Source organism: Haliotis rubra, unplaced genomic scaffold (assembly GCF_003918875.1).
Source record: "Haliotis rubra isolate DU_JTF1 unplaced genomic scaffold, ASM391887v1 Scf1318, whole genome shotgun sequence".
NCBI classification, from domain to species: Eukaryota; Metazoa; Mollusca; class Gastropoda; order Lepetellida; family Haliotidae; genus Haliotis; species Haliotis rubra.
In genome coordinates, this window is record NW_025765246.1 from 24,041 (window position 1) to 47,891 (window position 23,851).

At 41.4% G+C, this 23,851-nt stretch overlaps 1 protein-coding gene across 1 annotated transcript; it reads right to left on the reverse strand.

The window, feature by feature from the left end:
• Positions 1-3,489: 3,489 nt before the first annotated feature.
• On the reverse strand, positions 3,490-17,521 carry LOC124267525 (NHL repeat-containing protein 2-like). Its single transcript, XM_046702449.1, is given in 12 exon segments — positions 3,490-4,098; positions 5,176-5,371; positions 5,685-5,867; positions 6,541-6,663; positions 7,358-7,589; positions 9,715-9,814; positions 10,510-10,642; positions 10,916-11,050; positions 11,966-12,288; positions 12,291-12,399; positions 12,402-12,562; positions 17,381-17,521. Coding segments are annotated over 12 exon segments (2,076 nt in total). The 5' UTR covers positions 17,499-17,521; the 3' UTR covers positions 3,490-3,835.
• Positions 17,522-23,851: the final 6,330 nt, after the last annotated feature.

Here is a 23,851-nt window from a genome sequence, read left to right on the forward strand (position 1 = left end):
CAACCAGATCGGAGGAGGTCAGCGGTCATCGCTAACTGGTCACTGAGGACAACAACAATCACCCCAGTGAAACAAACAATGTTGACATTCTGATCAACATACAAACAATTTTGCATGATTTTATGACAAAGAAAAAGGAATGAAATGGCTTCTAACGTTAAACTTCAATTTATTAAATATGATGAAAATAATGAAAGTAAGTTGGTTGAACCTGTTTTGAGAACTACTCCAGAATTGCTAGCAGCCGCTCCAGAGGTGAATTACTCGCTTGGAAAACTACCAGTATGGGGGGTAGAGGTATATTGCGACCCTCCACTTATCCCCACCATATCAGTACCGACCGTAGATATTATACAGCGGTTGAACGCCATCCTAAAAGATTTCCAGTCTGACAGATAAGGTGTTCCGCCAGGTCCTGGGGTTTCGGAAGAACGCTCGGTGTCTGGTGGGGGAGATAGGTTTAGACCACTCCGTCCCAGTGTGGGAGTGGAAGGCTCAGGAAACCGCACTGAAAGAGTTGTTACTGCATGTCCCAACATGGCAACAAAAACAAAACTGAAGCGCCATATGCCATGGCATACCAAAGAGTCTGAATGCAGTGGTAGCGAGAAGTAGTTCGCTTCAAAGGGACAACTAAAGATCCACAGTCTGTTGCATGAAAAGCATGCATCCGAATACCAGTGTTTCCAGTTTGGCTATGTGACTGTAACTATGTGTCCATTTGGAAAGCTAGTGTTAATCGTCATGTTAAGAGGAAACACAATGACACATGGCAACACATATGTGACAAATATGGAAATGAGGGAAGAACTGTTTTATCATTATCTTATTTATGGTTCATAGTTACAGATACTAAAGGCTAAATTTGCCTTCTTTGTAGTAATATAGCTGTCTTTCATATGTTTATGTGCTAAATGTATGTCACACATTGTATAAGATGTTATTTTCATTGCAGTAAACCATCAATGGTTCAGGATATTCACAATGTTCTAAAGTGAATGGTATCCATCTAAGATGTTCTCAGCTATCTGCATACTTTGAGCATAATTAATATATACTGGCCATTTCAAGAAAAATTGTAAACATTTATTCTGATTTTTCAGAACTTGTGTGGCCGAGATAATTTTAGATATTTTAGAAACATGTTTTAATCCAGCTTGTTTCTGTCTCATCAAGTGCCTGTACAAGCTATATCACTTAAGCAGTGACAATAGATTCACCCCAGCACTTATATAACTTTTAACTTCACAATAGCCACTTTCAATCTAAAGACAAGTGCATTGCATTGTCTGCCCTTTTCCTGTTTCCTTATTATGTAAGTCAACTTGCCTACAGTCCAACTTTACTTCACAAGGCAGATGTGAGATACAACTTTAACAAGTCTGAGGTTTCATATTGCTCAGTGAATAGTTTGGCATTTTTTGTGGACTGAGTGGCTGAGGATTTCACTATCTCTCTCTATGTAAGATTAAAGTACTGTCCGAAATAGAAAAAAACTGTTTTTAGGCTGTTAATCTGTATCCCTAAAATTTACACAACTGCAAATAGCATATGTCGAAATAACCCACTTTGGCCTAACTTGGCATGCAGTGGGATGCGTAATAGGATATCCATAAAAGCATGTTTATTCGTAAAATCGGGCAAAACTTAGAAAAAATATGAATAGCTGCTGAAAACAATAGATCAGACTATAGATGGCAATTAGGTCGCTCAGCCAGGTATGACGACGGACCGACCGACGGATGTTTTTGAGGTGATAGAATTTTAGATTCTGCTTCTTTTCTGGAGGGCTTGAGCCTTGGAGTTATTGTTCACCTTCGCACACACTAAACAATTAAGAACTGTGTATTTAATGGCGAAGAGAGACATAGCTGCTGACATTTTTACAGATTTCATGCACTTGAAGGTTTTGAATGGTGTGAAGTGTGATCATTATCATGAAAGGCCTCAAATTATCTTGGAACTTGATTATCAATATTATAGCGCATAAGAGTCTCAGAGGAAGCATTATCATGGCGAACCTAATACCTCTTTTCATGTTTGGATTAACCTTGGCATTACAGTTACGCAGAATAGTGAGCTTGATAGGGTTTATGCTGTGCTGTTTGGCATGCTTGTGGAGATTGAACGTGTTGATGGGTTATACTTGAACAATAACAGTGTTTCCGCGGACTTCATTATTTATCGGACACTGTGTCTGGCAACCTAAAATTTTACCGGTCATGAATGAACTTTGCCAGTCATATCCTATCACCATACTGCAAGTACTCATTTTAAAGTTATTTTCAGTCGGCATATTTCCAAAACATAACAATTTTTGTGACCATGAAAGCACAGCCAAGACTGTCATTTCGCTTACCCATGATTTTTTCTTTTTAAAACATGATTATGTAGCGGACAGTGTCCGGCTGGCTTTCAATTTACTGGTCCCCAACGAATTTTACAGGCGATTTGCAGGTATATACCAGAGAACGGAAACACTGAATAACCATATTAAGCGAGCTGAAATGATGGGTTTCTGATACTAGGCTTCTAAAAATCGTGTAATCAATGGAGCGAGGTATCAGTGACTTACATAGGCATCTAAACTATTTGCCTCTGGTGGAAAAAGCATTGTTTTCTCGCATCGGTAATTTTCTCTTTTTTTATCTTGAGGAAAATAGTGAGTGAGTTTAGTTTTACGTCGTACTAAGCAATATTCAAGCTATAAGGTGCTGGTTTGTAAATAACAGAGTCTGGACCAGACAATCCAGTGATCAACAGCATGAGCATCAATCTACACTTTGGGGGTACAATGACATGCGTCAACCAAGTCAGCGAGCCTGACCACCCGATGCCACTAGCCGGCTCTTACAAGAAGCCTGGGTTACTGAAGACCAATTCTACCCAAATCGTCACGGGTATCTTGATGAAAATAAAATTGATATCAAAATATTTCATTTTTGCAATAATAAGAAAACTACTAGATACCTTTGTAAAACTTCAACATTGTGCAGACTTGGGGAAGAATATCAGCCTCTGGGAACTAATAAAACCCTATATATCACAGAACTGCTTAAATAAACTGAAGCATCAATTTGCTACCTAAAACCCTTGATTGTCCAATAGATGGAGCCAATCCACTGGAGGTATGCCAGAACACATCTCACTGTTAGATACATATCAATATGCATAATTGTAACAAAACAAAAACTATATGTTAGTGTGAATAGCATTCATATTTGCAGGGATAAGTTCACTTTTGGCATTAAAAGCACTATAGTCAGCACCAGAGCTCCAGGTGTGCTGTGAATCTTGGTAAAATACACACATAAAATGACAACTAAATAATAAAACAGCCACTAAATAGTGGAACAACATTGTGCATAGTTACTTGCGTACTGACATCTGTTGTAGTTCTGTTGTAGGCACAGGTTGACGTCTGCTGTTGTTCTGTTAAGATCTCTGACAATGGCTGACGTCTGCTGTTGTTCTGTTGACACATGCTGTTTTTCTGTTGTTAAAATCTCTGATTAAGTCTGACCTTTTGTTGTAAAATGTTCAGCTCTCAGATAAAGGCAGACATCTGCTGTCTGTTGTTAAAATCCAAGTCAAAGGCTGACATCTTATGTCTGCTTTTAAAATCTTAAAGAAAGGCTGATATCTTATGTCTGCTGTCTGATGTTAAAATCCAATTGAAAGACTGACATTTGACGTCTGCTGTCTGTTGTTAACATTCAAGTTCAAGGCTGACATCTGACGTTAAAATCCAAGTGAAAGACTGACATTTGATGTCTGCTGTTCAACCCCGAGTGAAAGACTGACATCTGCTGTTCTGTTCTGTTGCTGTCATTTGTTAAGATTTCAGAGAAAGATTGATGTCTGCCATGGCTGTTTCAGCAGCTGCATGGGACAGCGTCAGAGGCAGCAATGTCACCTTCCTCACTATGCTACACGTGTTGTCTGCTGCACACATGAACAGTTGGAAGGTGAAGGTCAAGTTACATTGGCTTTCTTCAGAGTTAGGAATTTGTAGCTGTATGAAGCGTTGCTTAGTTTCAGGTCGGAGCTTTCCTTTAGATACACTGTTGTTATTAATGATGAGTGTACCAAGGTCATCTGTAAAGACAGACAAGCAATGTTTGAAATTAAGTCATTAAATGGGATTAGCGGACAAATAAATATATCAGCGTCAGTCATATTGGACAACCTTAATATTTAGCAGATTTTTTGTCTATTTTAATAAAATATTCATAACAATTACTGAACATAAACAGCATGATCATGAACAATACAACTTCCTTCTCCAGATTGTGATGAGGATTTTAGATGCTTAGTCACAATGAAGTGTACTGCGCAGCGCAATTTATTAGAAGATTTCATTGTAGGCCAAAACAGCTTATATCAAGGTGATAGGGTGACTCACGATTGCTTTTTCCAATATTAATGTATGTGCATAAATGTGGGATCTGCAGCAGAAGTGAGTGTTTTTTATAACAGGGGTGGAATTAATTTTTCTAGCATACTCCGTACAGTGGCACATGTAAAATCACTTGCCCTGATAATTTTTCCACTATACCAGCTGATTTTCTTGTTGATTTTTTAAATAGGCAACATAATTTACATTGGAAAGTCAACTGGACACCGGTACAGCGTGATATACAAATTTGCTTGCCCAACATAAAAAAACACTGGACTGGGATGTTGGGCAATGTAATTAATCGAGTCTGGACCAGACGATCCAGTGATCAACAACATGAGCATCAATCTGCTCAATTGGGAACCGATGACATGTGTCAGTCAAGTCAGCGAGCCTGACCACCCTATCCCGTTAGTCGCCTCTTACGATAGGAGTATGATGCTGACAACCAAAGAATCAAAATACAGGATTCAAACCCACAACAAATGTTCCTGACACACGTTCCGGACAAATGTTCCTGACAAATGTTCCTGACACATGTTCAGGACAAATATTCAGGACAAATGTTCCTGACACATGTTCCTGACAAATGTTCCTGACACATGTTCCTGAATGTTCAACTGGGGACTTCTGTCCAAAATTACTTGCCACATATACTTTCAACAGAAAGGGAGCTAAACCTTGTATATCCTACATTTTCAAAATCAACACGGAGTAATTGTCCCCCAAAAATAACTTTTCAACCCCTGAATGAAACAACAAATTGGTCTGTGTACCTTGACTTTGGAGTTTCCATGAGTTGGGTGCTTCCTCATTCAAGTGATTATCCACATCAAGGTCAACTGTCAAGGTCAGGTCAAGGTGACCTCCAGGTCTGACCTCTATGGATGCAAGCACACCGTCAACAGGAGCAGGATCTGCGTTGTCAATCTTCTCTGACTTCTCAGGGAAAGAGTCCAATATAATGGGGAGCTGAAACATTATATCATCACTTGCAAGGTCAAGCAGTTTACACACAATAAAGAAGAATTGCAGGCTGAATAATTTTGATCAATGCAAACTTAAGTACCAGGCAGTTTAATTTGAGGTACCATGAGATTCAAAGCCGTAATTGTAAGGAGTCCAAGGTGAATGGCAGTCCAACTGAGGTCCTAAATCCTTCAAAACCTAGTATGAGCTTAAATTACTCAGCCTTAACCTGGTTCACACCTTCATCAACACATGTTCACGAGGATTGTTCAGATTCTATATTGCATGCATGTAGTGAATGAAACGTGTGAGCTACCTGGGTTAGGATTTTCTTCTCCAAGTTATACACTTTGATGGCATGATTGTTTGTGTCAGCAATATAGACCATGCCCTTTTTTGTGTTCACACAGAGTCCACCTGGTTCATTGAGTTGTCTCCCTTCCTCCGGCAGACCAATCACAGTGGTGCATTCCTTTGTCTTCAGATCAATACTCTTCAGCTATGGAGGAAAGGATATGTTACATGTGGAACTGTGTGTGAGAAAGTGTGTGTGTTGTTCTATACCGCGACCTGTAAATAACCAAGTCTGGTCCAGACAATAGTGCTTATCATGAGTATGGATCGACACAATTTGGATACAGTGGCATGTGTCAAGTGAGTCAACTTGTGATCAGTGATAGTTGTAAAACGATATGCATGCAACTGTATCACCAAGCCTGACCACCCAATCAAAGTAGTCACGTCTTATCACCAACATAGGCTCATGTAGACCTAGTTCCATGTGGAACACATGAGGCTGAAAGCAAAGTGTTTCAAATACAAATTACACAACCAAAAGTAAGGCATCACAAGCTACCAGTATTACAGTACTAGCACACCAAGGACACCAGCAATGGCAGATTGGCAGTGTGTGAAGCCCTCTGTTGATGCCAATGTTACAGTACTAGCAAAGAGTGAGTGAGCAAGTTTAGATTTATAGTCACATCGGCAATATTTCAGCCATAACGTGACTCTTTTAAAAAATCACAAATTCATAATAAATGCAATTAAGTTATAAAAACCTGTCGATGAAAGACAGTAAAATAACTAGATAATCACGGATAGATGATAGGGGGTGCACTAACCTACCCCGAGGGTGGCTGTGGAACACACACAGCAGCTGGGAAGCTCACCTTATGATTATAGGAGTCGACTACTAGCAATGGTCCCTCATCTCCGGCCAGCGCCACCCCAAGGGGATGCTGCAACTTCGCAGCCACACCCACTCCATCAACGTCACCGAAGGCAAACAAATTCTACAAGGAATCAGAAATCTGTACAATTTTTTCACAAATCAAATAATGAAAACTTAACTACTTTGGAAAAAATCAGAAATAGTAAGAACTTAAGAGGTAAAACAATCATATGTCTATGAAGAGTTATTACCAGGAATCTCATGAGCTTCATATGCTTGGGCACATAAAAGTTCCATGAATCAATGGTACTCTCTCATCATTCGTAGAAGTGGTGCAAGAATCCATATACAAACACACAACACAATCAGTGCAGGAGTATTTACAGAGTTCACATACACTATAGTTCAAATGTGATGCAATAAACACAGTGAAATTAATTAATATTGTTCGTACTCTATCTTGTATGATGCCTACAGTTTACTGCTCATTGTTTGTTGTGTAATGCTCATATTAATTTTCAGCTATATAAGATCAAATATTAAATAGTCAAGTCTGGGCCAGACAATCCTGTGATCTATATAAGGAAGCTACAATGCACACAATCGAGATACAATGACATGCAATTAATCATGTAAATCAGCCTGACCACCTGATCTCTCCTTACGACTGGCATAGGTCGCTAGTGACCTGTTTGAACCTAAAATCCCAGGAGAGTTACTTTTAGTTGAGCCCATCCCAAGAACACCACGATTTGTTTTCCAGCTGCAAGTTCATCGCACCTAGTGTAACGGCTAAACATAGTCTTACGACTCACCATAGGATCTCTCTCCCCGCCCACCAGTGCTCGCACGGCACCATCCTTAAGCAGGACTGTTCGTACACTGGAGCTCTCAGCATCAGCAATGTAGAGGGCGTTCAGCTTGTCAGGTGGAGATGCTGCCAGGCCTGATGGCTGGGCAAAGGCAGCTTTAGCGGGGTAGCTGTTGTTCCGGTTCTCTTCATTACCGGAACCGGCAAACCTGATACATGTGCCAGCCTTGTACTCACTGTCAAACAGCAAACATAATATATTATTTTATTAACTTCTCACTCTTTCTTAAAGCAGCAACATGGTGAAATGTCAGCATTACTTTCTTTTATGTTTAATAGGTCACTCAGTAATATTACACTTTACAGCAATTAACAACTGCCAATAAATAATCTGGTCTGAACAAGTGATTGAGGGATGGGGACTCATTCTAACCCAGAATCCCTGCAGATCAAATTCATCAGTTATTAAATATTCTGTTCAACATTTCCAAACATCAAGAAACAACTGTTGTCCAAGGTCACATGAGGAAACAATATGGACAACTCTCAAATTTGCCCCAGATTTATGTCTGTGAAACAGTTAATATGAACGAGTCACCAGCAACACACTCCAATCTATTCATAGCTCCATCATCACTGATTTCATTATTGTTACCGTACAAAAATTAAGTCCAAACAAGCATTGTCACTAAGGTGACATAATCCCCCGCCGCAAATTATCAAATCAAACTTATAAAGTAATGAAAGTTTAAGATGAAGTTAAATGTCAACAAAAACATGACCAGTCAACCTCTCTTGATATCTTGCTGTTTAGTTGTTCAAACACACACATATTTTCAACACTGACTTTGACCTTGACATGAATGTCAAAGTGTATGAAATATGCAAAACTAGTACTAAAGAAATTGCTTATTGAAAAACATTCAAGGGAGATCCAGTGAACCGTTCTTAAATTATCTTGCTGACAATTCATGTTAACATGCTGAAATCTTCAAAGTGTCGTCGTGACTCTAAAAATTATGTGAAGGTCACCAAAATTGACTGACAGAATATTTTTTTGCGATATCTTGATGACTATCTTAACATGCGATTTAACATGCTGAAATCTTCAAAGTGTCTGTGACCTTGAAAATTAAGTGAAGGTCACCAAAATTGACCGGGCCCTGCGCCTTCCCTAGATAAAGCATGGTACTGAATATGAAGAAAATCCAGTAAATGGTTCTTGAGATAGCTTAACGTGCAGGTAAAACGTTAAAGTACCCTTGTGACCTTGAAATGAAGGGCAAGGTCACCAAACCTGACTGGCACCTTCCTTTTACTGTGATGAACCTAGGTACCAAATATGAAAACAATCCAGTCAACGGTTCTTACGGATGTACGGACACAGCTTTACTATATATATCTCGGCCCCGGCAGCTAAGCCGCAGGGGATAATAATGTAGTCTGAGGTGAGGTGAAATTGGGTTTAACGTCAGTACTGGAGAATATTTCGCTCATATGACGCATGCATGCGTGTGTGTGTATGCGGCTGCTTGTACTAGCCCAGACTGAAGCTGGTTTTGATAGTGCTAGCTCACTGAGATACCATGCCGCAGTGAAGCATGAATACCCCCACTCAGACACATTATACCGACTCAGAGCCGACCAGTCCTTGTTGTACCCAATAATGCCGAGAGCCAGGCAAGGACCAACAAGTACCATATTTTAACGTCTTTTGGTATGACGCGGTCGGGGATGGAACCCGCGACCTTCCGCTCCCCGGGCGGACGCTCTAACCACTACACCACGGAGGCGGTAATGTAGTCTGAAAGCAATGAATTGTGTATTTGTTTATTTTAACTAATGCAGACTTGTTCACCACAAAACAAATGTATATCCATACAGGTAAAATTGCCGAACTGACAAGACCAGATTAAGCAACACTGTTCCTCACTAAATAACATATTCAGACAATGTTGTAGAGAACCAAATGGCTTGAGATGTCCTTGGTACTGTTTTGTTTGTTGTCAAACATAACACTCAACAATATCCCTGCTATACGATGTAATGAACTCTAGACGGGACAACCCATTGAGTGACAACTTACAACAAGGGTACAATGACATGCAATCAGAGTTACCGATCCCGATGACCTGATTTTACCAGCATCTATAGCCAGCATAGTTTCCTAGGCATCAGTTTTTACCTGAATTCCTTTCATTATCTGTGTGTCAACACTTTCAGATAACTTTGTCAAGAACAAATTAAAACAACTAAAATTACTTTCATTATTTTCCCACCTACCAGACCTCCTGACAAGATCTGTCACAACAAATACCCAGACGCCTGAGTTAATGTCCGACATATGGAGAAGGAAGTAACTCACCTGCTTTCTTGTACCACTTCCTGTCCTGCAGGAAGTACACCCAGATCTGATGAGTCCCAGCCATTGCGATGTATAGCACACTAGGGGAAATGTCACCTGTAAGGAGGTCATGGTCAGGGTCAAGGTGGCGAACACAACCTTAAACATGTTGACTACTTATCAACACTGATAACATGATGTCATAAGGCACACCTGTCTGATGACCTCTCAATCCAGAGACAAATATTTTATGGAACCATCTACGATGTCAGGGTACGATGACGCTATCAACTCCGTCTTCATTCCTCAAAGCAATCAGAGTGCTACGACAGTCGTAAGTATATGTTCAAGTATGGGAGTTACGACTGTCGTAGCGCTACGATTGCTTTGAGGAATGGGGCCCTGGTCTCCAAGACTGACCAGCCAAAACATGTGGTTGCTATTCACAACCAGCAGGAATTGTGGGTCAAATCTGTGAGGATCCAGGATAGAATTGGTCTTCAGCAACCCAAGCTTGTAACAAGAGGTGATTAACAGGATCGGGTGGTCAGGCCCGCTAACGAGGTTGATACATCACTGTAACCCAATTGCGTGGATCGATGTTCATGATGTTGATCACTGGATTGTGTGGTTCAGACTCTATAATTTACATACCGATGCCATATAGCTGGAATATTGCTGAGTGCTGCATTAACCAACAAACAATCAACAATGTTGTGCATCAAACCCAGCCTGAAAATGTCACAGGATGTGGATTTACTTCTGTAAATCTCAGTCAAGTGATATAGTGTTTAGAATGGAAGATAGCTGACCTTGACCCCATCCTAGAACCAGGTCCCATGGGGAGGACAATGGCTGCTGAGGACCAATGCTACCTCCTTCCATGTCTGTCCCCTGCTGGCCTGTCCCGGCTATCGTCCTTACAGTCTTAGTCTTCAGGTCGACCTGAAACAAATATGCTTTGTCAACAACTGCAGCACTGACAAACACTTGACATGATCTGGCATTAAACGTTAAAGGGATGACAGCAGAGACTTGCAAACATCACAAAGCAAACTTCACAACTGAAAGACTTTGGCTTTGAAAATGGAGAGATTGTTCCAGTGTTACTTTAGGGTCCCAGGAATTGATCATATTTATCTGTAATTTTATAGAGGTTTTTAGGACTATTTGTTAGTCTAGGTACTTCATTGACACTAGAATAGCATACTGTCCTACCAGTCGTATTGAGTGATTGTCTGTATCTGCCACGTACACCGTCGTCCCCCATACTACCACCCCCTGGGGAGAGGAAAACTTTGCATTGGAGAAATTGCCATCTTTAAACCCTCGATCTGGTCCGCCGATGACACACTGCAAGATAATAAAATATATCTGTCAAAATGATGAATGAACAAAGGATGGTACACACCTGTACCATACCACACTGTTTCCCCCCCACCAAACCCAACTAAAAAACGTGAAGGTCCGGGTTAGAATTGATCTTCAGTAACCCATGCTTGTTGTAAGTGGTGACAAACGGGATCGGCTGGTCAGGCTCGCTGACTGGGTTGACACATGTCATCAGTTCCCATTTGCATAGATCGATGTTCATGCTGTTGATCCCTGGATTGTCTGGTCCAGACTCGATTAATTACAGATCGCTGCCATATAGCGGGAATGTTGCTGAGTGTAGCGTAAAACTAAAGTCAGTCACTCACACACACACACCTACACACACCTACACACACACCTGCACAACCCCACCGCCAACTCCCTACACACACACCTGCACCACCGCACCGCCATCCCCCCTAAACACACAAACACATATCTGCACAACCCCACTGCCCCCCTACACACACACACCTGTACAATCTCACCACCATCTCCCTACACACACACCTGCACAACCCCACCACCATCTCCCTACACACACACCTGTACAACCTCACCACCATCGCCCTACACACACCTGCACAACCCCACCGCCCTACACACACAGACACACACACCTGCACATCCCCACTACCAACCCCCCCACACACAGACACGCACACCTGCCACTGCATACCCCCACTCCCACAACCCCACTGCCAACCCTCTACACACACATGCCTGCACAACCCCACTGCCATCCCCCTACACACACACCTGCAAAACTTTACTATCGCCCCCCTGCACACACACCTGCATAACCCCACTGCCACCCCCTGCACACACACACACCTGCACAATGACATTATCCCCCATACACACATGCTCAACCCCGCCCTACCCCATACACACCTGCACAACGCCAGTGTCCGCTTCCAGCACCAACACCCGGTTGTTCCCTGTGTCTGCCACCACCAGGTCCCCATCCTCCGTCAGACACAGCTTCCCCGGGAAACTAAGGGGCGATCCCAGCTGTTTGTGTTTCTCTAGACTCAGGGGAATATCTGCTTCCTTCACCTCATTTTTAGCCTTGTAATATTCCAGTGCTATGCCAACAAATTCCTCCAGTTTATCCCGATGACCTTCACCCACCATTGCATAGATATACCGACCTTTGGGACCAACCAATAGGAATGTAGGCCAACAGCTGATCTCCAGCTGTTGCCATAGCAACGATCAGAATCATTGACAACAGGATGTTCAATGTTATACCTAAGAACAGCACTGAGAATGTTTGCTGTAACTTTCTCATTCAGGAATTTGGCTGAATGAACACCAACAATTATGCGACTCCATCCTTGACCTTGAACTTTGACTCCAAGTGCTCCAAATCAGGCAGCACATGCATACAGTTGATGCAGCAGTAAGTGAAGAAGTCCAGCACCAACACTTTTCCTGCAAGCTGATTGGTCAGTGACAATGGTTCCGGAACATTCAGCCAATCAAGACCTGTAATTGAACGAAAGTTTGAAAACTTACTTTCTGGCTTTTTCACAGCTGAACTACGATTTTTAATCTTGAACATTTATTAAAGGTCCTGAAAATATCGATGTCAGACTATACAATCAGAGCATCTGTCATCATAGCCACATACAGAATGCAGACCCCAAACCCTGGACATGGATCTAATTCAAATTTACATCCCAAGAACCTGACCCTGTAACCTGCGTTAGTAGCTGCCAAAATGTCTGATAAGGAAACTGATCTCACACGAGTCACAAAAGTATTTAGATACATGTACACGATGATTCTGTCTTCATTACACTGACGTTGACCATGACTGTTCCTCAAATATATAAACGTAAGGAGGACTTTTTGGCAGTCAGAAAGAAATGTGAACATGGTCACTGAGACACCCATGCAGATCTTGATTGTAGTAGCAAACATAGTAGCAAATATATTTGCTGTACTATTATCAACTCGCTGTGAAACCATCATCGGGGATCATGGAAAGTATTTGTCATTAAGCCATATATCACATGACTAACCATAATTCAGGGTGTGCCTATCGGCACCTTTACATACCTAACTGGGGGTATACAGGGCCTCTATTTCTTATTAATATTAATTTTAAGCATCCTTGCAGGCAGTATTGGGGTCCTGTATGTTAGTGAAAAGAGTGTAGTGTACTGATCAAGTGGTCTTGATTGAAGGTGAAATGAGATGCATTTCAGGTGCAGTTGATATCGATACTATTGTGCCTCCATCAGGACACTGTATTCTAGGGCTGGGACGGGTAGGAAAAACTGGAATCGAGTACCCGGATGTACTTACCCGAATCGGAATCGAGTACCCGGAAGTGTCAGGAATATAACGCTTTCTGTCAACTTTCTGAATATCCAATCACGATTTGACAGAGATTGTTTTGGAGGAATAGAAAGTATGGCAGTAAGTAACTGATCTTAGGCTATTTAATTTACGTCTGTTTAACTAAGATACAGAGTAACACCATTACGTACATTCCTTGTTAAAACAGAACTTTTCGTCACAGCTGTTACTGACAGTCTGTGACTTGACTACTCAGTGCTCATGCATATAAATTACAGTCGCTAATAATAGCCTCCATTAAAAGGACAATACCAATGATGTATATGTGTTACGTCAATAATGAAAGAGACAAGTTATTTATTCAACTAGCAGACAACTACCTTCAGATGTGATATTCTAGTTGAACCTATAACGCTTTTTCATGTAGACTTTATGTAAACGTACATAGAATAAAATTTGATTGATGAATTTAGTACTATTTACTGACTGGAGAATTCTATACTGAGATAGAGACAGGCAAACTGTACAGCAGTTGAGTTGAACTACATAGCAAAATGTTTCGCTCATTATCAGGAAGACTGGTTATTTGCATTATAGTTTGCCTATTATACATTACAGAGTACAGACTGACACAGAGCCGTGAATAACTCATTAACCCTTTATGAAATATCTACAGTGATTTAACTTTATATTTTTATCCTTCCACAAGATGTTGCATGGAAATGCGTTTTGTTTGAAAAAAGCTATTGCTATTTCAATATTCTAACTTTTATGTAAGTGAATATTGCGTATCTTCATTGGAATAACTGTTTGCTGATTATTATTTGTTAAACTATAATATGTATAGTAACTGAATGGTAGTATATGTGAGTTACGGAGTTGTGCTTCTATTTCTGATCATCGCTCTTCTTAATGTAATGATAACCAGTCGAACATTGTATTTACAACCCGGGTGTGCTCTTTCAATAGACGTTCGTTTTTAATATGCTAATTCAATGTTTTATTGATATTCCCATTCCCTACAATCTCTATAATAGTGAATGTATTTAGGTTTGACCAAAAGTAAAAGCTGTCTCATGAAATTGAAATAAAATAGTAACTAAAGACAAAATTCAACGTCATCTTAAGAGATTTTAATGAATTTTCTTAATAAACATAGTGAATGAACATAGTTAATGAACATAGTAACTCAATTTAAGGGACGCGTTTATCTCACTAGTGATGATCGTATCTCACTGATTCAATCCGAATCTTCAGCAGACTGGAGGTTGGGGAGGGTGGGAGGTCATCTTTCGCCTCGGCTTTAACGCCAAGAGGCAGAGCAGAAGACGCCGACTGTGTCGTGGATGCTGCAGCAGCTGAGCCGGGACAGTGTCATATGATTTAGACATATTCTTATTCAGAAATATTATTGCATCGGCTGTCTTCGGATCAAGTGCTGCCCTCTGGTGTGTAATGGTCATGCCGGCAGTAGAGAAAGCCCGTTCTGAGGGAACGCTGGTCCCAGGAATACTCAAATATTGTTGTGCAAGAACAGCTAGCTTCGGAAGGCGACTTTATTTTCCCGCCACCAGTTCAAGGAGAATGAACGCCTCTGATAAGAGAGGCTGTCAACTTGTTGGAGGCTGCTTGAAAGTCGCTATATTCCTGCTTGGCGGTCCTGTCTGAGACATCATCCGAGATTTCAATTATGTCCCCAGTAGGAAGGACATTGCCTTCTGACTTTCAGAGAACTTCACCTTTTCTTAGGTGACGGCAATATCTCCTCCTGTTTGACCTGAACTTCGCTGACTCGGGAACACTGTTATCATCCTCGGGATCTCCACCTTCAGCTGGGCATTACCATTGATGAGGGATACAATGTGATCCTGCAGTTGTTCCCGCTGGTTGTCCTCCAAGCCGAAGGTTCTTAAAGCATGGGTCGAGGGCTGTAGCAATCATTGGTGGGGACAGAAAGAAGTTGTCTTTGAGCAATCTTGACTGAAGACCATCTGATATTTTCTTTTTGACCTGTGTGATGACAGCCACATCGAGATCAGACGGCAGCAGGTGTTTCTTCATCAGAGCGAAGACAAGAGGATACACGCCTGCAGCTGTAGGAAACTGCTTTCGCTGCAGAGAACTTCAGTTGCTGATACCAAGGGTTTCAGACAATGAACTAGGTGCTCCATCAGGCCCAGTGAGCATCTTTTAGTATCAGGGACTTATGTTTCTTGTCATCATGAAGAACTGTAGCGACATCAGCGCGTGTACCTCAACCAACCGCCAAACATGAAATAGATGGAGTTCCATCTGGTGCAGACGCCACTAATGACGTGTTTGATGGGTTTCCCCAGTTTTTCTGCACCTCCTCCAGGTGCTGTGTGGCCACATGTGATTTTGAAAAGAAGGAGACAAGTTTCCTTGAATGAATGATGACATTGTCAACAGCATCTAGCTTGAGTGCATCTCCGACTGCAAGCTGCAATGTATGAGCGAAACATCGTACATGGGGGTATTCAGCCATCCTAGCTGCTACTGTCATGTTGCTGGCGTTGTCTGTAGTCAAACCGAGACCGTTTGGATTTTGAATTCTGATTGTATTCCTTTCAGGATTTCGCTTATGTTTTCCCCACTGTGACGCTCTTCTACCGCCTTTCTTTGTGGCAATAACACAAGATTTCAGCTGCCAGTCACTTGTCAGATAATGACCTGTTACAGTAATGTAGCCATGTGTAGCGCAACTCGTCCACATATCTGTGGTTAGAGCAACTCCCTCCGTGGACTTGAACGTTTCAGTCAAAACAATTTTAGCATCTTCAAATGTTTTCATCAGATAATTATGCATTGTTTTTCGACAAGGAACTTCATAGTTAGGGTTTAATGCAGCGCAAAAACCTCGGAAACCTTCGCCCTGTACGATATTCAGCGGCCTCAAATGGCCTTGCTTGTGATGTTTTCATAGCTTTCCTTCGTAAGAACTTTCTTGGCTGTGAATGTAAGTGTGCTTTGTTTCTTTGTCGCTTTTGACTCTGTTTGAATCAAAGATCTGTGTTTTAGTTCAAGATGCTTGTGCATCGAACTTGTACTACTTCCGCAGTAGGTTAGCATGGTACCACAGAGTCGGCATTTGGTTTTCTTACCATTTGCATCCAGCTCAAAATGAGTCCAAACACTCGACTTAGCACGTTTGCCGTCCATTTTGCGCTAGGTTAGAGTTACCTGCCCTTGCCACTACAGAGTTCTCTCCCCTTCCGGGTACTCGATTCCTAGAAATAGGACTCGAGTCCACCTGTACCCGACCCGGATTCGAGTACCCGAGTACCCGTCCCAGCCCTACTGTATTCTACATTCATTCTCAGCATTTGTATGTACCGGACTCACATTTGTGTACAGGGGCTTGTAATGCAAAAAACAAGCATCAAGACTCAAAGAGTCAATGACAGGGTATTATCACTATCCTTGATATAATGCTCACATATCATCATTGACCACATGAGCCTTGATGCTAGTGTTTAGCGTTACAAGCCCCTATGCATTTGCCGCGATGCCGCGATGCAGGGTCATGTCTTGACTGTATAGGACCGCATCGCGGCTCTCGGCTAGACTAAACCATGCACCGCAAAGAGCCCATACATTGAGTTCCGAGGATACTTGTTTCAACTCAAAAACAAACAAGCTGCTTACATACATACTAATAAACAGATGTTTTTCATGGTAATACGAAACTGCATTATCATAGTTTCGATATCGTATGAGACTTGTTTACTCTTCAACACCAAGTGACTGGATGAAAACTTGACGAAAATATCATTTCCTTTTATAAAATGCGGATATACACCTTATGAACCAGTTTGTTGAACATACAGACATAATATAGCGAAGTTTATCGTCAGATAATGCGTATGTCTGCAGCAGACAGGAAATTACATGCAAGTCACGTGCCACACCCAGCGTTCGTGTCATTCGGTCATGTTCAAACACGCCACATACACATGCTAGCTAGGCCTAATTATCTACCTGCTTTGAAATCAGGAATTACAAAGTTCAGTGAGTCCACTTTTTCAAGATGGCGGAGAATAATAGCTTTTCTTGCTATCTTGTCAGTGGCGTCTGTCAGCTCTTCGTCGAGTGTCATGCACTGAGCGACAACTTCTGTAAGTCCCGCCATTTTGAATGGCTTGACTTCCGGATCCCCTGTAATGACGTCAAAAAGTTTAAAGGGTATAATATTCTATTTTTAGACATGGGCAATCCCTTGTGGAGACAATTCCGAGTTAGTGTGTCAGTTGGATTTACGACGCTTTGGTCAGCATTTTTTAAAAGTGTGAGGTGACACTGGTTGTGAGCCTTTACTACATTGTTAAAACCCATGTTGAACACACCAAGAACCATACTGGTTTCAAATGAAATCCACACACGAAGGATCCTGACACAAGTGAGGGACTTAACTCTGAAAAAGCAACATTTAGATTAATAACTTATTGATATATAAGCAGGGATAATCTACAGCATTCTCCCTGATATAAGTAAGCAATTTTCAAGACTTGAAATAATACTTTGCTAATAAATACCACACAGTGATAGCTTGAACGAGTATGGAAATCCCATTGTAAAATCGACAAGTATCGCGCCTTTTGTGTTGACGTAATATCTGAGCTTCTAACCAAAGGATCCCGGCACGTCTACGTCGGCCATAAGTCTGTGGATTAAATGTTCTAAACATGCAATTAAATCAAACTCACGTGCTGACAGAGAGTGAGTGATTTTAGTTTTACGCCGCACTCAGCAATATTCAAGCTATATGGCGGCGGTCTGTAAATAATCGAGTCTGGACCAGACAATCCAGTGATCAACAGCACACTAATCACTCTAACACTGTACTTCTATGTATGGATAATAGTTTGTTTGTACTTATATGATGAGACCCAGGAAGGTCCGGGTTAGAACGAATCTTCAGCAACGCATGCTTGTCGTAAGAGGTGACTAGCGGGATCGGGTGGTCAGGCTGGCTGACATGGTTGCCACATGTCATCATATCTTAATTGCGTAGATCGATGCTCATGATATCAATCACTGGATTGACTGATCCAGACTCGATTATTTACAGACCGCCGTTATATAGCTGGAATATTGCTGAGTGCGGCGTAAAACAATACACAAACAAACCTAAAGCACACAATATACCGCATGGTTGAAATACCTAGAGAGGTCAACGCCCCTATATTGCACGGTGTGGCGCCAATCCCACCAGAAGGGCACGGTTCTACATAGTATACCGCTTCTATATTGTATACCCCTTTCAATATGTTGCAATACAGCTCTTTTATGGAATGAAAATAGCTGCACGGTATTTTACAATTTAAATGTAGCTCATTTTGAAGAGTCCATAACATGCAAGACAAAATTCTAACTGGGTAATTAGTTGGAAAGTTTGAGAGAATAAATAGTGATGACATATTTCAGATCATATAAACGTGAAAGTGAAGGATTCTGATCGACAGGCTTCTGAAAAAGTGTGCCTCAGCACGAGAGCACAAACGCTTTTATCTTTTAGATATATGTGCAGATAAAGTTTCTCTGTTTTCAATAATTAAATCCACGACATTACATAATACGTTTGGTATTTTATATCACGTTCAATCAGAAAACCTAAGCCAGAATGTATTTTTAATCACTGATGAAATGGAAAGATTGTATAACTTCTCATTGTTACTTTACAGATAATGCTGCAATGGGTGCATGTGTTTTTAACAAATCATCCTTCCACCTTAATCAGTGATATAAGAAAGCTCAACCTCTCTTTCGTATTCAAGCTTTCGATCTATTTTGGAGATTGAAGTTCAAATTAAAAAAACTTCTCTGAAAAATCATCTGGATTCCTGTATCTTTTGTTTTTTTAAATTTTGACATTCAGGACTACGATTTGTTCAGTGAGTGAGTTTAGTTTTACGCCGTTTTTAGCAATTTCCAGCAGTATCACGGCGGGGGACAGCAGAAATTGGCTTCGCCGTATTCTACCCATGTGGAGAATCGAACCTGTTCCCGCCCCGATATTGTTCAGCGTACTGATGGCACCGTTTCTTTTTGATTATGTTTTATTTGTTTCCAAACGAGAAACAACTTCTTACAACACATTTATGATGAGTGAGTTAATATTTAATGCCCAATCAGCAGTTGACCAGCAACGTATCTTCCAGACTGTAAAGTAAATTTATATAATTAATTCAAAACAAATCCTTTGTTTTATAGAATATTCATAATGGATTACATTTATTATATATACATTCTACGATCGCTACTCTAATGATTAGCTTACCGCAAAACTAGATGAGGGTACATACCTGTAAGAGATGACGCATGAATGTTTATTGATGTGCGGACAAGGGCGGAAAAACGTTTCTCCTCGCTGAACAAACCGAGTTACGTCCCTTTATCCATACACTCGTTTAAAGGCAGCACGTTTTTTATGTGTTTCACGTAAGCACCGTGATGTACAGTGGGATCAGACGGTTCGGTTTTGGATAAACAAAAATAAGAGTGAGTGAGTGGGTTTAGTTTTACGCCGCACTCAGCAATATTCAAGCTATATGGCGGTGGTCTGTAAATAATCGAGTCTGGACCAGACAATCCAGTGATCAACAGCATGAGCATCGATCTGCGCGATTGGGAACCGATGACATGTGTCAACCAAGTCAGCGAGCCTGACCACCCGATCCCGTTAGTCGCCTCTTACGACAAGCAAACTCGCCTTTTATGGCAAGCATGGGTTGCTGAAGACCTATTCTACCCCGGATCTTCACGGGTCACAAAAATAAGAATATAAGAGTCATATAATGAGCCGTTGGTAGGTCCTGAGTTCGAGTGGGCGGAAATAAAACATAACTTTGTTATATATTATCGGGTCGACAGCTAAATTACAGAAGGTTGGCGATGAGAAACGCAGACATAAAAATAATGTTTCCTAACAACAGTTATTTTCCACTCAATGATGCTTCTTCGATATATACAAGTTACTAACAATATGTTCCGATTAACATGCAGAGTTTCCGGTCCGAAACGGTAAAAATAACTACATTTACGCATCTATAATCCTTTCCGTTCGTGAGCAGAGAACGTAAGTAAAAGTTAGAGTTCTTCCCCTTAGATGTGTTTCATTCGGAAAATATCGTAATTATCCGGAAAATGATAATGAATATCAAACATCAAATCGGTATGTTTATCGATCACATTACATGTAGTGTGTTTGAATCTTGTATGTTTATTTTACGATCTGTGTGCTGATGTTTTCAAAATCGTGGATTGACTCTGCGAAAAAATGATAACCAATTTCATCGAATTCATAGAATCCTACCTTGTCAAACGCCACTCGCACTGCTACGGATAATGTATATATACGGATATTCATCTGTAGTCGTATGGGGCAGCTATCCATGTGTTCGTGGGACCAACCACAGTGGTTAACGATCCCGACACTGATTCACATGCACCTCTCTCTCTCCATCTGGGGAAAATATGTGAAATGTTCTCAAGCTGATGGATCAACACACATAAAAAGTCTCGCCACCCCAAGGAATAATTAACTGGCAAATCTACACGCAAACAGAACGAGATGTTTCAGAGAATATTCAAACATGATATAGTTTCATCTATACTCGGACCTTATCAGTATTGAGACCTCCGTTAATCCACATTCCATACAGCGAGCCCGTGGACTAGTGGATAGAGAATTTGCCAAGAGATTGGAACGTTGATGTCCACGCCTACCCAACCCGTGCTTTCGTCTCCTTCCACTCAGTATGTGTCATCCTGCCAACACACGACTACGGAATGTAAGCAAAGCTTTAGACTGGGTATCCGGAAGGGCAAAGTCGATGTTTGCTTGTGATATTTCAGTTGTAGTGAAGGATTTGTTTGATTGTTTCTTTGTTGTTGAAATCCGCACTTAAATATGCTTTGAGGGCGTTTCTGGAGCATATATGAGTGGTAATGTGGCCTTCATGAAACAGGTGAGGTGAGGTGAAATTGGGTTTTACGTCGTGCTTGAGAATATTTCGCTCATATGACGACGTGCATGCGTGTGTATGTGCAGCTGATTGTACTAGCCCAGACTTAAGCTGGTTTTAAATTGCTAGCCCACTGAGATACCATGCCGCAGTGAAGCATGAATACCCGACTCAGACACATTATACTGACTCCGAGCCGACCAGTCCTTGTTGTACCAATTAATGCCGAGCGCCAGGCAGGGACCAACAAGTACCATATTTTAACGTCTTTTGGTATGACGCGGTCGGGGATGGAACCCGCGACCTTCCGCTCTCCGGACGGACGCTCTAACAACTACACCACGGAGGCGGTCTCGTCTCTTACGACAAGCATGGGTTGCTAAAGGCCAATTCAAACCCGGATTTTCACAGGTCGTAGTGAAGTAAGCGCATAGGGTTTCATGTGGAAACTGAGGAAGCAGGGTGCTTGTACGTACCAGGGATAAGCTAGGCCCCGTCTCGCATATCGCAATATACCGGCTTGCATCTTTGGCGCAAGTTAGCGCGCGCAGAGGGAGACGGGAACCAGCTTAGTATCAGGGACTGCCAATGGGGGTTATGTGTAATTGATACCTACAAGAAGTACCGAACGTTGGTGGTTCGACTCCCCGAAATATATTGACGGTGTTTGTTGTTTCCTCGCCTGGCAATCAGAAATGAGGGAATAAAACAAGGATTGTTCGGTTTAGAGTCAATATACTGGGCCCGGGTGGTATCTGAATTGATATTTCCAGTCTCCGCTCACTACAATCACTACTATAAAACCTTATTCCTTCTATCTTATCTACATTTAACGGCATTTTATGTATCTATATCTGTTATAACCATACAAAACCTCAATGATGTCATATATGTCGCCTTTTATGTCATATATAATTTAATTGAGAATTGAAATAGAATTAAAAAAAAGAAATAAAGGTGGCTAGCGCTAAAACACACTAGTACACGCCCACACACACGCATACACGCTCAAGCGCACGCGCACACATCCATATTAGACATCATACAAGAGCATTTTGAGCTCGACGTTCAATTCCATTTCACAACATACCCAGAATGCATTCACCTCAAGTCCACTTTTTCTACATTTTCCAAATTCTCTTTTAGCACCATCTCTTTATTCTTCAAACAACAGGCGTGGCCCCTGTGCTGAATTGTAATGGCCAGTGAAGTATTGTTTTCATACGTAGGTAATTATTCTACCTGGCAAGTATCCTGAGGATCACGACTAATACGAATTGTCTCACAACGATCTGTAGACAATCTGGTTTGGCACAATTTGTGACTCTGTCTATGTATATTGAACGGTGAGGTGAGGTGAGGTGAGGTGAAATTGGGTTTAACGTCGCGCTTGAGAATATTTCGCTCATATGACGACGTGCATGCGTGTGTATGTGAATGTGCGGCTGCTTGTACTAGCCAAGACTGAAGCTGGTTTTATAGTGCTAGCCCACTGAGATACCATGCCGCAGTGAAGCATCAATACCCCACTCAGACACAGTATACTGACTCCGAGCCGACCAGTCCTTGTTGTGCCCATTAATGGCGAGCGCCAGGCAGGGACCAACAAGTACCATATTTTAATAACGTCTTTTGGTATGACGCGTTCGGGGATCTAACCCGCGACCTTCCGCTCTCTGGGCGGACGCTCTAACCACTAAACCACGGAGGCGGTCAAGGCCGTTAAAAAAACAGCTTAATATGTATTTTCTTGTTATGGGAAGGCCGTTAAAGAAACAGCCCAATATGATTGTATTTTCGTGTTATGGGAAGGGCGTTAAAGAAACAGCCCAATATGATTGTATTTTCTTGTTATGGGAAGGCCGTTAAAGAAACAGCCCAATATGATTGTATTTTCTTGTTATGGGAAGGCCGTTAAAGAAACAGCCCATTATATTTGATTGTATTGGTAAGGGCCGTTAAAGAAACAGCCCAATATGTATTTTTTTGTTATGGGAAGGCCGTTAAAGAAACAGCCCAATATGTATTTTCTTGTTATGGGAAGGCCGTTAAAGAAACAGCCCAATATGTGTAATTTCGTGTTATGGGAAGGCCGTTAAAGAAACAGCCCAATATGTATTTTCGTGTCATTGAGAGGCAGCGCTAAACTAACAACCAAGCATAGATTTTTGTGTTATACTAGGACTGAGTTGAAGAAACAACCAAACATATATCTTCCACATGACCTGATTTTGTCTAAGAGTGTTTGTGCTGACATTTGGTATAAAGAATTCACGACTGCGGGCAATACAAGATTTGGAATGTGACACAATTAAAACGTCACGAAACACGAAGAGTCATCAACCCCAGTACAAGGACATCGTTCCCAAAAGGAAAGTCAGCTATGATCAATGTGTAGCACGTCCCTCTTAACACCTGCAACTTGACTATTCTGAAACGTTAATTGTGCAGTTATGTCCGTGTAACGTCTGTGTTGAAGCCATGA